The following is a 13,976-nucleotide window of genomic DNA, read 5'->3' on the forward strand; positions in this document are numbered from 1 at the left end:
GTAACCTACTAGACCTTCAACCTGCCATCTCCATCCTGAACTACATGCCTAGCATATTTAGCCCAATTCAAACATCACATTGTCTCTGCAGCCTTAATTCCTGCTTAGCGGATTTATTGATCTCTTCTTCTTTTTCTCCAATTTCATTTTATTAGGTTTATTTCAGAACTGTCATTTTTTCCCATGTTTTCAAATATTGAAACTGAGGTCCAGAGAAAAGGACTTCAGTCCCACAGCAAATGAGTGGCAAAGCTAGAGCCTAACTTCATAGCATTCTTTTTACACTTCTCTTCATGGAAGCTGATGCAGACTCAGAAAGTGTTGGGAGCACTGGCAGGAAGGAGAATTAAGTCAAGATGAGCTGAAAAAATTTGAGTTGGAACATTTTTAAAGGAAGTAACCCTTGACTCTGACCTGATCTAAGAGCAGTCCATCAGTCTTTACCCATGTTGACAACAGATGTAAAGCATCTCATAGGAAATAACCTTGTACTTTTTTGTTTCTTCTATTCCATACTGGTTAGTCATCATCCTAAAATGGAATGGCTGATGGGCCTGAAGGCACTCTGTAGTTTCCCCAAGAGTACTGCACCCATCTGAAGCCTACTTAAGCTGATGTTTTTTCACCACTGCCTGCTAAACCCACTACCCTTCGTTTGCTCCCTAGGTTGGGTTAAGAACTCCAGGTGAGGTCTAAAGCAACATTCAGTACTTGGTGGAAAATGTAAGTGCCTCTTTCAGAGCACTTTGCTTTTCCTATAATTTGTCAAATGACAGGTATTGGAAATTTTCTCTTGGAGAAAATTGGTTTTAAAAGCTTTTGGTAAATGTCAAGAAACAGTTTCTGTGAAGCTTTCAAATGAAGCTAATGCTAAGGAAAGCTGCTTGTTTCACAGCATCTAGCTGGTTAGAAAAGACTGCTTCCAGCGATAGGGGCCTAGAGGATGGTAATGAAAATTAACTTGGTTTCTGGATATCTTGAAAACACTGTCCCATGATAAAGCTTTTAGGTTGGAGATGATCAGTTCAGTTTAACCCAAATCAGTGAGGTGCATCTGAGCCAGATCCTGGACTCTGAGCTTGGAGTGCAGAGTTGAATAATACTAGGCCCCTGCAAGCAGTTCATTGTCTATTCAGGAAGCCAGGCAAAATTACACATAGTTACAACCTAATATAACATATTTACACTAATAGTATTATCAGTGCTAGAATAAGTATGACAGGAGAAGGAATGACTATAGTGAAATGGAGAAGGCTTTCTTGTGGATATGCTATTGGAGCAATGCCTTAAAATGCACAGGTATTTAATCTGTTGACAGAAGTCATTATGGTTTTAGGTAACCAGATGTGAAAGGCAAAGGGGGAGGAAAACTGAGCTTATTAGTTATTCTCTGCCTATCATCTACCACCCCGAAATCCATTCTCTGCCTTACTCTTCCTTCCTCTGTGTCCCAAGAGGCAACCCTGTGGACTGTATTAACTTGTCTACTGGCTGGGTTTGGTTAAGTGGAGGCACTGGCAGATCAAGAGTGGGAGGAGTAAAAAGTATATTCCTTCTCCACTTCTTCCCTGCTTTAGGTCTTATTTCTGACAATGACTTCAATCTTCCCTGATTACAGCTCTTACTAGGGACTTCAAAGCTCTAGCTTTCACTGTGCTCCAGTAACACTGTCCCATTGCTTCATCCCTCCAAAGACCCTGAGAGCTTCACAATATCTTGGTACCCCTAACCATGCCCCCATTTCTGAAACTTGTGAATTTTATTTCCTGCAGGACCATTATAAATATAGAACATCATTGGTATAGTTTTCACAGTATGTAAAGTATGTGACTGTGGGTGAAGTGAGGAGAGACAGGAAGAATATGAAACGGTCATGAAGAGCCTTTACAAACCAATTTTGTTGGCAATGGGGAACTCCTGAGTTTTGTTAATGTGTTGCACAGATAATGCCAGAATTGATAGCTACTATTTACTGAACATTTTCTATGTGTCAGATACTTTATGTTCATTATGTTGTTGGATCCCCACAACCTTTGAATGTGAACCCTAATTGATGTCAATTTTACAAGTGAAAAAACTAAAGCTCATAAAATAGAAGTAACTTTCACACTTGATTGCTAATGAATGGAAGAGGCAGGATTTGAACCCATGCCTATCTGAGTGTAGAGTTTGGGTGCTTCACTACACCCAGTTTGATGGTGAATTGATCTACATGACTTGTAGGGTATTGTTCAGCCATAGGACATTATACATGTATGGGGTAAGCAGGCATCTCCAACTTAGCCCACTGGCCCATCCATTAACTAAAGGTGCTGGTGGAAGACTTATGGAGTACATGCAGGGATGTGAATGGGGCTTCTTAGGGGATAATGTCTTCATTTCCTGCAAATGTCCCTCCTGCTGGCCATATCTTCACAATGTCTGGGCAGAGAAAAGAACTGTACGTATAATTAATTCTAGTATAATTCCATCTTTAGAAATGCCAGCTGCATTAGTTCTTTCTGTGGAAATCTGGCACCCCAGTAGGAATGAATGCCACCCATAGTGCAACCAAGTGCTAGCTTAGCACTGGCACAGGCTATGTTGAATTTGCTAGTGTGTCTGGATACCAAATCATAATTTGGCACCAAATGTTAGGAATATAGGAAAGAGGAACTAACTAGGAACACCTACTCTAGGCTAAGCACTTTCCATTGGTTCCTCACTACAACCCTGAGAAGCATGTGTCATCAACCTCGTGTTATAGGTGAGGAAACGAAGGCTTAATGAGGGAAAATGACTTCACAGGGCATAAGATAACTTGCAAGTGTCAGAATACGCATTGGAATCCAGACTCTGCCTGACTTCCAAAGGCCATATGCTTTGCTATTGTGTCATGTGGGCAGCGTAGCAGTATTTGAAACTTCAGAATTGGGAATTTTATTTTCAATTCTGGCTTCACTCCTTCTTAGCTATATGACCATGGACAAATCACTTAACCTTTCTGATTCTAAGTTTCTTCATCTTTAAAGTAGGAATAATAATATCTACTTTATAGGGCTGCTGTGAGGATTACATGCATTCATATTTGTAAAGCACTGGGAACAGTGTCCAACAGAGGCAATGTCATATATTTGTTAAGTAAATGTAGAGCCCTTTCTCTCCCTTCAAAATCTCTAATTCTTCCATTTTCAGACCTGGAAAGGAAAAGGAACTAACTCACGAGAAAGACTCTTCTACAAGGAAACCAGCTTTTCTCTTGAAGCTTGAGAAAGGCTAGTTATTAACCGAGCCAACATAACATGCAAATCTTGGGAAGTCTGACAGAGAAAGTACATGGTATCTGTGTCTTATGAATTTCTGTGCCACTTCTCTTACTCCCTCATTGAAGCTGGATGTTCCTTGGCCAGCTCTCTCTGATCTCCCTTCTACCTTCAGATATGGAGACAGCTGCTAAGATGATAGCAAGAATGGATATAGTCTTCTGGAGAACTGGAAACTTTGCCACACATGTGGAAACAGCACTTATCTGCCTCAACAAAAAAAGCTACATAGGGTTTTCAGATCCCTTCACATTGATAATAACTTAGCAAGTGCAATAAGGTGGCTCCAGGGCCATATCTCCTTGACCCAGAAATGAGGAAGATATATATCATGTACAGATGTCTTAGGGTTTCCTGAAAGTCTGGGGCAGGCAGGGAGGAAAATATGGTTTCCACTTCCTAGGGAAGACATGTGTGATTGGGGAAAAGCTGATGACCACCATGGAGACCCTGGCTGCACAGATATGCTTTCCATCACCATGGCCTGGGCACTGGCTATTACCCTTTGCCCAGCCAGAGATCATAGGACATTGAACATGATTTGTACATCTTCTTTATTCTCTAAGACTTCCATAAGCCTTATGCTTCTGACTAATTGAACACACTCTCAAATGCCCAATAGTTATGTTGTGAGGGGAGAAAAGCAGTATTTTTGGTGTTAGACACACTTAGCACCAAACCTTAGCAGCACCTTCTGAGTGAAGTAAGTTATTTAACCTCATAGAGTTTGGTTTCTTCATATCTAAAATTAGGATAACACTGTATCATCCAGAATTGTTATGAGCTAAATGAGAAATTCAGTATAAAAGTGCAAAGTAGCAAAGAAGTCAGGCAGCAACAGAGGAACTCAATCTCTATTGAATCCTAGCTCTCAGCCCCAGAAGGGAGAAAGAACTATGAGTCCTGCAAAATGGTAGTAGAGGTGGAGAAGAGGTGAGGCATAGTTAGTACTGACGTTGTCCACATCCCACCTACCTCATCCTGATGGCTCTGGGAAGGTACCTGCCAGCATCATATGACCTAAGTGACAGTAGCTGATGAAGCAGGAGCCAGAGGAATAAATCTATGCTAACAATACTAGTGGAAAGTTGGTTCCCACAGGCTTTCCAAGGGCTGGGAAAGGGCAGGCATAGAGAAGGCCACTGCCTAGATCTGTTCTCTATGACCAGAAAAGCCATTATTTCAGAGTCTTAATTTCAAGCCCCTTTTTTGGACATTCTGAGGGCCTGAGTCTTTCGGAAATAGGCTTCACCAGGGTTCAGCAGATGTGATACAACTTGAATGCACATCAAAATAGGGATATCCCCTATCTCACGGGGAGGCTCCCAAGTGAGAATTCTGCTCTGGAGAGGGTATTCCTGGAGCCAACCCATTTTGAACCCATCTACCTGGACTTACAGTCTCCTCTTCTTCTAGTCTCTGGGAAAAGGCAGGGCACTTACACTTTGCACTCCACTGACCCCACTAAATCCAGCAAGCCTAAATTTAACAGACTTCCTCAGAAAGCTCAGCTGTGCTTATGTTATGAGAATGCTATGATTCTGAGGGCAAGCTTCGAGTATCAAAAGTGTAAAGGACTTTTATGGGAGAATATATTTGTAAATGACATATCCACCAAGGAGTTAATATCCAAAATATATAAAGAACTCACACACCTCAACACCCAAAAAGCAAATAACCTGATTAAAAAATGGGCAGAGGATATGAAGAGACAATTCTCCAAATACAAAATTCAGATGGCCAACAGACACATGAAAAGATGCTCCACATCACTAATCATCAGGGAAATGTAAATTAAAACCACAATGAGATATTACCTCACACCAGTAAGGATGGCCAACATCGAAAAGACTAAGAACAACAAACGCTGGCGAGGATGTAGAGAAAGGGGAACCCTCTTACACTGCTAGTGGGAATGTAAGCTAGTTCAACCATTGTGGAAAGTAATATGGAGGTTCCTCAAAACACTAAAAATAGAAATACCATTTGACCCAGGAATCCCACTCCTTGGAATTTACCCAAAGAATACAACTTTTCAGATTCAAAAAGAAATATGCACCCCTATGTTTATCGTAGCACTTTTTACAATAGCCAAGATATGGAAGCAACCTAAGTGTCCATCAGGAGATGAATGGATAAAGAAGATGTGGTACATATACACAATGGAATACTATTCAGCCATAAGAAAGAAACAAATCCTACCATTTGCAACAACATGGATGGAGCTGGAGGACATTATGCTCTGTGAAATAAGCCCGGCAGAGAAAGACAAGTGCGAAATGATTTCCCTCATTTGTGGAGTATAAGAATGAAGCAATACTGAAGGAACAAAACAGCAGCAGACTCACAGAGTCCAAGAAGGGGCTAGTGGTTACCAAAGAGGGGGTGTAGGAGGGTGGGTAGGGAGGGATGGAGAAGGGGATTGAGGGGTGTTATGTTTAGTACACATGGTGTGGGGGATCACAGGGAAAACAGTGTAGCACAGAGAAGGCAAACAGTGAATCTGTGGCATCTTACTACACTGATGGAGAGTAACTGCATTGGGGAATGGGTGGGGACTTGATAATATGGGTAAATATAGTAACCACATTGTTTTTTCACGTGAAACCTTCATAAGAGTGTATGTCAATAACACCTTAATTTAAAAAAAGAGAAATAAAGGAGAATAAAGAGAAAAAATAAGTGTAAGGGACTTTTAAATCAACTTGGCTTCCATTTCTCCTCTAGTATTTTCCAATTCTGGTAGAAGCCACAGGGAATTAGTTAAGAGAATGGCCTGGGTTTGAATCCATAATTCACCATTTCCTGGCTGTGGAAACTTGGGCAAATGATGTAATCATTTTGTGCCTCAGGATTCTCATCTGCAAAATGGGGCAAATACCAGCACTTACCTCATAGTAATATTATCAGGACAAATTCAGTAAACCCATGTAAAGCACTTAGAGGCATATTTGGCATGTAATAGACACTACATAGGTGTTAGCTCTTCTGGTCAAGTGATAAGGGGATTACACATCTCATCTTGTGCCTTTGGGGAAACTGTTTCTGCCTCACTCCTCCTGGATAGTATGAGACTAGTTAAGGGATTGGTCACCAGCATCAATATGCCATCTAGGAATACCATCAGATTCCAAAGAGCCCCCCTTTCACTTCAGCTACCACATTATTTGGTGTGCTTCCCAATTGTGTCTGTGTTTTTGAGGGATGGGAGAAGTTGAACAACACGAGGGTTTATAACTACCCACATAGGTGGCATGTAAATGGTCATTTTGTCTTCTCCAGGATTGAGGTATTGCCAACCATGTGTCTTTTTGCTGAAAGGCAGGGCTTCTTTAGGCTGCTGTTTCACACCTGTTGTAAGTGACTTTATGGTCCCCAAGAAGATCTTATATCCTAATCTCTAGGGCTGCAATTACATGGCAAAAGAGGTGTTGAAGATGTGATTAAGATTAGTACTGACTTTAAAATAGGAGGACTATCCTGGATTATCCATGTGGGCCTAATGAAATCACACCAGTAAAAGGAGACCCCTTAATAGTAGAGGCAGAAGAGGAAGACAGAGAGATGCAGAAGGGGAAGCAAAAGGACTTGACATGCCACTGTTAGCTTGAAGATGGAGGGTGCCACATGTCAAAAAAATGGGAACCTCAGCCTTACAGTAACAAGGAACTGAATTATGCCAAAAGCCAGTGAGCTTAGAAGAGGATCTTGAGTACCAGATAACAGTTATTTCCCTAGCTGATACTTTTAGTTTAGTGAGACTCTAAGAAGAGAATCTAGCCACACTATACTGAACTTCTGACTTACAGAAACTGTTAAAGAATAGATAGATGTCATTTTAAGGTGCTAAATTTGTAGTCATTTGCTAAAGCAACAATAGAAAACAAATACAATGCTCCTGAGGCTCAGTTTGTACATCTGTCAAATGGGGGCAAAATACCTTGCCTTACCTACCTTATAGGGCTGTTAGGAGGACAAAATAATGGATGTAAGAGTGCTTTGCAGAGCTTCAAGTCATAAGATTTAGTATATTCTCCAACAGGGAAAAAAAATCAGTCTGTTTTGAAGCAACTGAATGGAAGCAATTAAGAACTTAAAACACCTGACATTTCCCAGAAATGCTGAAAGTTTGGAGGGCTGCTTCTCTTCTAGAGAAGTAGTGTGGTATAGATGAAATTAGAAACCCTAGATCCAAGTCTTTTTCCTACCTATGTAACCTTGGTCAAGTTATGTCAGTTCTATGAGTCTCACTAACATGAAGGTAAACATTCCTGTTCTGCCTAGATGATATAGCTGTGTGAGGCTCAACTGAAGCAATGAGTGTGAACATGTGATGGAAACAAAACACCCAGACAGAAGGCCTATTAGTACTCCCCAGTGTGTGCCCTGATGCTGGAAACAGGTATCTTGATTCAGGTCAACTACTCACCAAAAGAAAGTAGAGTTGAATATAACCTCAGGGTGATGCTATGAGGACCTGTTCCTGCCAGTGGCTCTGGTGTGTGGCCTTACACAAGCCCTTTCTCCTCTCTGAGTCTGTTCCTCCATTTTAAGAGGTTAGATTATAGCCAGTTGAAGCTGGCTATAGCCATTATAGCCAGTTATGGGTGTTAGAATCATTGGAGTGATGAGTGGGATTGGGGATGAACAGTTTTTTCTTTTATATAAACCCCTCTTATCCTGAACAAACTATACTGCAAAAGCCCAAGGCAGAGGAGTTTGGATTTTAATTTTATTAGATCATGCAAAGGAGGTCCAATACAGGATACAGAAGTTGATTCTCAAGTATGTGGTTTGAAGCAGCTGGGTCTACTTGTTATACTTTCATGAAAGTACTGGCCAATTCCAAGCTGGTTAACTGGAGTGATGGTCTTCCCAGTTCTTTGAAGTTCCTGTTAATGTTGCTTTGTCATGACTGTGCGGTTTCCTTCTAGAATACCCCTTCTTATGTGAACAGAGGATGCTAAACTAACAGCCAAAGCCCAGCAGAGCTGTCCATGATTCATTATAAAGTAGGCTTAGTAAAACCCAGAGCTGAGAATAATAGACTGCCAAAGCTGGAAAGGCCCTTTTAGACTGCATGATTTATACAGAGTTTGAGACTTGGGGAGAGACAGAGACTTGCTTAGCATTACAGAAAGGCAGAAACAGAGGTTAACCTGGACTTCCAGGGCTCCAGAAAGGAGCTCTTTCACCTGCCCCAGGTTACCTTTTCACTACCTTTAATGCTCAGTTATTTAAAAGTCAAGTAATTTTCAGTCACCTTATTCCCTAGCCATTTTCATTATTCTTTGAAGTGAAAAAACTTTATATGTTATCAAAATACAAGGCGATCTACAAAGCTAGCAGTTATGCTCACAATTTGTAAACACTCCAAACATACTAGATGGCCTTATCTACCATTTTTGGTCTTTGTTTCACCAAGACATTTCCCTCCTCAACTTGCTTTGTTATTTCAAATGCCTTATTTCAGTGTTTCTCAATCTTTAATGTGCACAGAAATCTCCTGGAGATCTTAATAAAATACAGATTTTGTTTCAAGGTGTCTGGAATTGGACATGAGAATCTGCATTTCTAACAAGTGCCCAGGTAATGGTGATGCTGAGGCTGATGATGTACATTTGGAGTAGCAAAACTTGCAGATGTTGTTTGTATCAGTCCCATTTCTAAGCATCTTCTCCTTTTACTGCTGGAATTCCTTTACTAGTGGGGTTAGTGTGGTATATTAGAAACAGGAAGGCCTCTGTAGCTTTCAGTCCTGGAATTTTATCAGTCCATAGCTGTATGTTCTAGGGCAAATCCTTCTCATCTCCCTGAGCCTCAACTTTCCTTATCTGTAAAATGGGGCTATCATTTATCACTCAGCGATGCCATGAGGACTGAGAGAACTACAAGGGTTTGGTGTAAAGTAGACTGCAGATTGAGATTCCTAGGTTCCCAAAAAGATTCTGCCATATATTTCCTTAGAACAGCAGAAGACAACATGAGCAGTGTGTGGTAGCTGCATCCTCATGCCTCATATGCTCAAAGATCATTTCCATGACAAAATTTCAGATAGAGGCCATTAGTACTAGACAGTCTGTATACTTTACTGAAAGTCACAAGAATAGGCGCCAGGATTGCATTCTTTTGTCTGATGTCACATATGTATTTCACATAGGCATTCTTTTTAGTGTCTATTAAATATCCTTGGTATCATGTGCTTCTTTTCCCTATGCAAATAAAGGCTTTTCTCCATCAAAAACATCTCTTCAAGGTATTTTGCTTCCCTCTGCAATTTTTAAATGCTTCTGAAGCTTTTTCTGGGCTTGTAATATGCCAAGGTCAGTTGTCTGCAGTTACATTAAAAATAGTATCATTGAATGAGATTCTCCCAAAGGCAAATTTTTTCTAATCACAGAAATACTTCTTCTGCCATGTGATTTGTTCTAGTTATTACAGAATCAAAGAACTTCTTAAAAAGGGAAGGTTACTTCCCCATGATAGCCACTTATTTTAGGAATACTCTACATGACACTATTTTATTACTAAAATTGGATGCTGATTTTCACCCCTCAGTGGATGGACAACCATCTCCTCACTTTTCATTAAACAAAAACATCAATAATATTTCTTATTTTAAATCATCTCTTAACTTTTTCTATCACCACAGCAAAACTTCACAGGGATTTGATCCCAAGGCATCAAGTACTACAAAGGCACCAAGACCTTTTCCACTTCTCAGACTGCACATGGGGATGTCACTAGTCTCTTCCAGCCCAGATTTTTTCCCCTGTAAACCAGACCTACATACTCTCTTTCCCCTCAAATGCTTGCCTTTTAATATTTTGTTAGGCAGGCAAATAAATCAAAGAGCCGTGGCAGCTCCAGTACTGTGGCTTCTGGGTGGCATAGGGAAAACAGCAGAGGGTACAGAGTCTGAGGGCCTGGACTTGAATCACAGTTCTTTTATATACTTCTTGTGTGACCTTGAGACAGTTACTTTATGCCCTGGGCCATAAATCCTCTATCTTTAAAGTGAATAGCATCTACCTGTATGATTATTATAAATGAGATAATGTATGCAAGGAACTTAGCACTTAGTAGGTGCTTAATAAATGTTAATCACTGTCAATGGAAGATTTACAGTCTTCCATTGCCAGTTTCTCTAACCTGCTGGCTGAAGTATGTAGATACTTTCCTATAGTTGCCACTCTTCAATTATCACCCCTTCCCATAGCCTCTTTCAAATAACTATCCATCCACTAAACTTGGGCCAAGCCAGTCTCATTCCCACAGAAGATTTTGCTCTTTAAGCCAGAGTGTGAAAGGGGAGGTGCTGAGGTTCATTCTTTGGCATTCTTTTTGTATAGCCCAGGGCAGTGTCAAAGCTAGCCAGGCACTCCTTCATGGCCTCCAGCCAGACTGGTGGTCCCAACTCTCTAGGCCAGCCTCTTGATATCGGTCCTAGGATCACACAGCAATCTCATGGCCACATTTCTGGGACACCCACTCCACCGGGATCAAAGCAGCTTTCTCTGGTTCTCAATAATCTTTCAATATTTGTAGTGGTGTTTGTGGTATTCCCCGCACCAAAAACGAAAATTAAAAACAGAGTGAAAAGATATCTGGACCATCTTCAAAGGGACCGAGGCCCCAGTGGCCACTGTTTCTGTGGGAAAAATCTGCACACCTGCTTGCTTTTGTTAGTCATCTAATGGGACAGAGCATAGAGGCCACAGCTCTGAGACCAGTGCTCAATAAGCACATCCTGGGTGAGGCCAACAGCCTCACAGAGGCTACCTTTGGGGGTGAGCAGCAAGTAGAATGGTGGTCACTTGACTCCTGGTTCCTTAGCAACTTGGCCTTTGAAACTGGGTAGAGCTGAGAAAGTGGTGTGGCCAGCTGGGCATGTCTTCATTGCGAATGGCATCACATTTTCACTCAGTTGTTTCCACAAAGGCTCTCAGTATGTTTAGCCTACATGTTATTAACTCACCAAGCGACCATGCTTAGACTTCAATCTTGAAAGTGACAATTGCCTTTCCATAACACTGTCCCAAAGGCATCTCAGAGTTGGTTTAGTTATGCGTACATTCTCTGTCTCTCGCTCTCTCTTCCCCTTCTTCCATTCTCCATCTCTTTACGGTCTCCTTTACCTCCCCCTCACCAACCAAGTCTATACTTCTCAGTACTAGAGTCAGTATACTAGCAGGGCCTTACTAGAAGGGTCTAAGTAGGAAAGCCCTTTCTCCCACACATTATAATTACACAGACACTAAAGACAGGCTATGGCCCAGGCCTCTGCATAGGACCACAATGACAGTTTCTCCAGCAGCTTCCCTTCAACAAACAAAAATCAGAAATATCTACTGCTCAGACTTCTCACTATACCAATTGCACTCTTGTTCCTTTCAATGATGGAGATGGAAAATGAGGAACACCAGAAGGTTATGCCTGCAAGTTTTCCACTTAGTGGTAAATACGTGGGGCTCAAGAAAGAGGGTAAAAACCAAACCCCAAAATGTGGACCACTGAAGCCAGCAATAATAAGGTCTCTTACTAGATGAGTGTGGTGTAAAAGAAAGAACCTTGCATAGTTGCTCAGGGGCCTGGGATCTCATTTGGGCATGGCTGCTAACTTGCTCTCCCTCAGTTTCCCCAATGGTAAACTAAGCAGTTAGATTAAATGATTTTGAAAGGCCCTTCTAATCAAATACTTTATGGGTTATAAAAAGTGTTTCATCTCGAGGGCCATGGTTCTTAAACTTTATTGGGTCACAGGCCCATTTAAAAGTCAGAAAAATGTTATGGACCACCTTCCCAGAAAAGGCACATTGTTGTTTAATTCTGCATACCATTTCAGAAGCTTCATGAAGTTCCTGAATCCATGAACACTAGGTTATGAACTGCTTCTTTCAGGAGATAAAGAACGTATCTGCAGAAGGCAAACATGAAGCAACAGTGGTAGCTGCCTGGCCTCAATCTACCTTAACAATTTTTCCCATCAATTGACCAAAAAATGGAAATCCTGCAGGACACAGTCTGCCTTTTTTAAAGAACTGTTTTCAGCTTTTGTTTTATTCTTGATTGCTTGGAAAGGAAGCTGTCAGGAGAAATCAAGATGGAGAATAATCAACAGACCTGCAAAAACAGGTCTTCAAAATGCAAAACATGCTTTGTAGACCTGTCCTAAGCAGCTGTTATGCAAGAGAAGGAAGGTCAGCTTCCTGAGTCTCCTTGGAGCAGACAGGTTCTTGGCAATATATTGCAGTGCCAGAGCTTCAACCTGGCACCAGGGACCTTATCCTCAGTAAGAGACATGTTAAGATTCTCCAATGTTCAGCAAACATTCCTATGCCCCTACTTCCAAGGTAAGCAATGGCCCCAACTCAAGTAGCTTTTAGTTCAGGATAAAACCTCTGAGATCAGTCATTAGCCCCAAATCTGTCAGAGTTCAATGGCCTTTCGAATAGGAAGGAAGTTCAGAGAAGATTTGAAGACTGAGCTCCCCTCTTCAACTCAGGTGGGTGGATAACTTGGTTTCTGCAGAGTCTGGCTTGAGGGAGGTTCAGCCATTCAGTCTTACAGGAGCTCAAGACAGACCTTCTGAGGGGATGAAGACAGAATACAAAGGAGAAATAAACCTGTATCTAGGATGTGTGCCTCTTATTTTATAGCATCTGAGAACCTGAAGGTGCAGGGCCAGTAAGGAGCTGCTCTTCAGAACAAAATAACTCAGCACACAGGGGTTTTAAGAAAATCCTTAAAGAACCTAGAAAGGGTTTCCTGAGGCCAAGTCTTTTAAAACCTGAAAGGTAAAGAAGAAAGGAGGAAATTAGCTAGGACTGTTCAAGCACTTAAGAGTCACCGAACAGTGGGGCCTCTCTTAGGTCGCTAACTATACAATTGGTAGCTAATCTTCTGAGCAATAGGGGCTGGCTAGGAAAAGGACTTCACAACTCAGATCCCATGAAACAGGTTTAAGATGATGCTATAATCAGGGCTGGAAACTGTGCACTTTTGGCCTCAACTCTAATCCCCAAAGCATCTACAGGGGATGCAGAAACCTAATACCTATGAGATTATCCCCCTGCAGCATGGCCACTGCCATTATGGCCCTACAATAACTCCAAACGTCTTTTCACTGGGACTTTACCTCTAAGAGGGCTGATAAGGAAGAGTTTGTATACCTATGGACCTCTGAGGCCCGGCCATGACAGGAAGAAAAGGAAGGTGGCAGAACGCATGGAAAGCTCTTCTCCAGATACCTGGATCTCATTATGTGCATATTGGTTCATGTCATGCCAGAAGTCTGAAAGTCAAAACCTCAGAACTCCTGAGAAAGGAAGTTCTAAGATTTCCATGACTCCTGTGACCTTAGCAAGTCACTTACACCCTCTGAACCTCAGTTCCTTTATTTGTTGGCTTGAAATACTTATTATCCTCCCTATTTCTGGCATTTGATTTGGACCAAACGAGATAATGGATGTGAAAGTGTTTTGCATTAGACAAATATAAAGGACTAAGGAAGAAGATTCAGGGGTGTAAGACTGAAATAGTGATTTGGTCTGAAGGAATGAAGTTCCTCTACACATTACTAAAGTAGACTCTTGGTACCTGCTGTAACACCAAAAGAGAGGTTACTGATCCTCTCATAGACCCAAAGGATGTCAGAGTTAAAAGGTCCCCATC

General features: G+C 41.5%; 1 protein-coding gene across 16 annotated transcripts in view; it reads right to left on the minus strand.

Annotated features, from left to right (window-relative positions):
* The window catches only part of OPHN1 (oligophrenin 1), a 665,513-nt gene that overhangs the window by 153,468 nt on the left and 498,069 nt on the right, over positions 1-13,976 (minus strand). The window contains exon 24 of one of the 16 annotated variants that reach the window (XM_037017094.2): positions 9,371-13,092. The exons of 14 other annotated variants lie outside the window; for them this stretch is intronic. In XM_037017094.2, coding sequence (XP_036872989.1) covers positions 12,956-13,092 — 137 coding nt within the window. In that variant the 3' untranslated portion in view covers positions 9,371-12,955. Of the gene's footprint in view, positions 1-9,370; positions 13,093-13,976 lie in introns of those variants that run through there. One more of the 16 variants, XM_037017089.2, reaches the window with a different exon arrangement.

This window comes from Manis javanica, chromosome X, assembly GCF_040802235.1.
Source record: "Manis javanica isolate MJ-LG chromosome X, MJ_LKY, whole genome shotgun sequence".
In the NCBI taxonomy this organism is placed as follows: domain Eukaryota; kingdom Metazoa; phylum Chordata; class Mammalia; order Pholidota; family Manidae; genus Manis; species Manis javanica.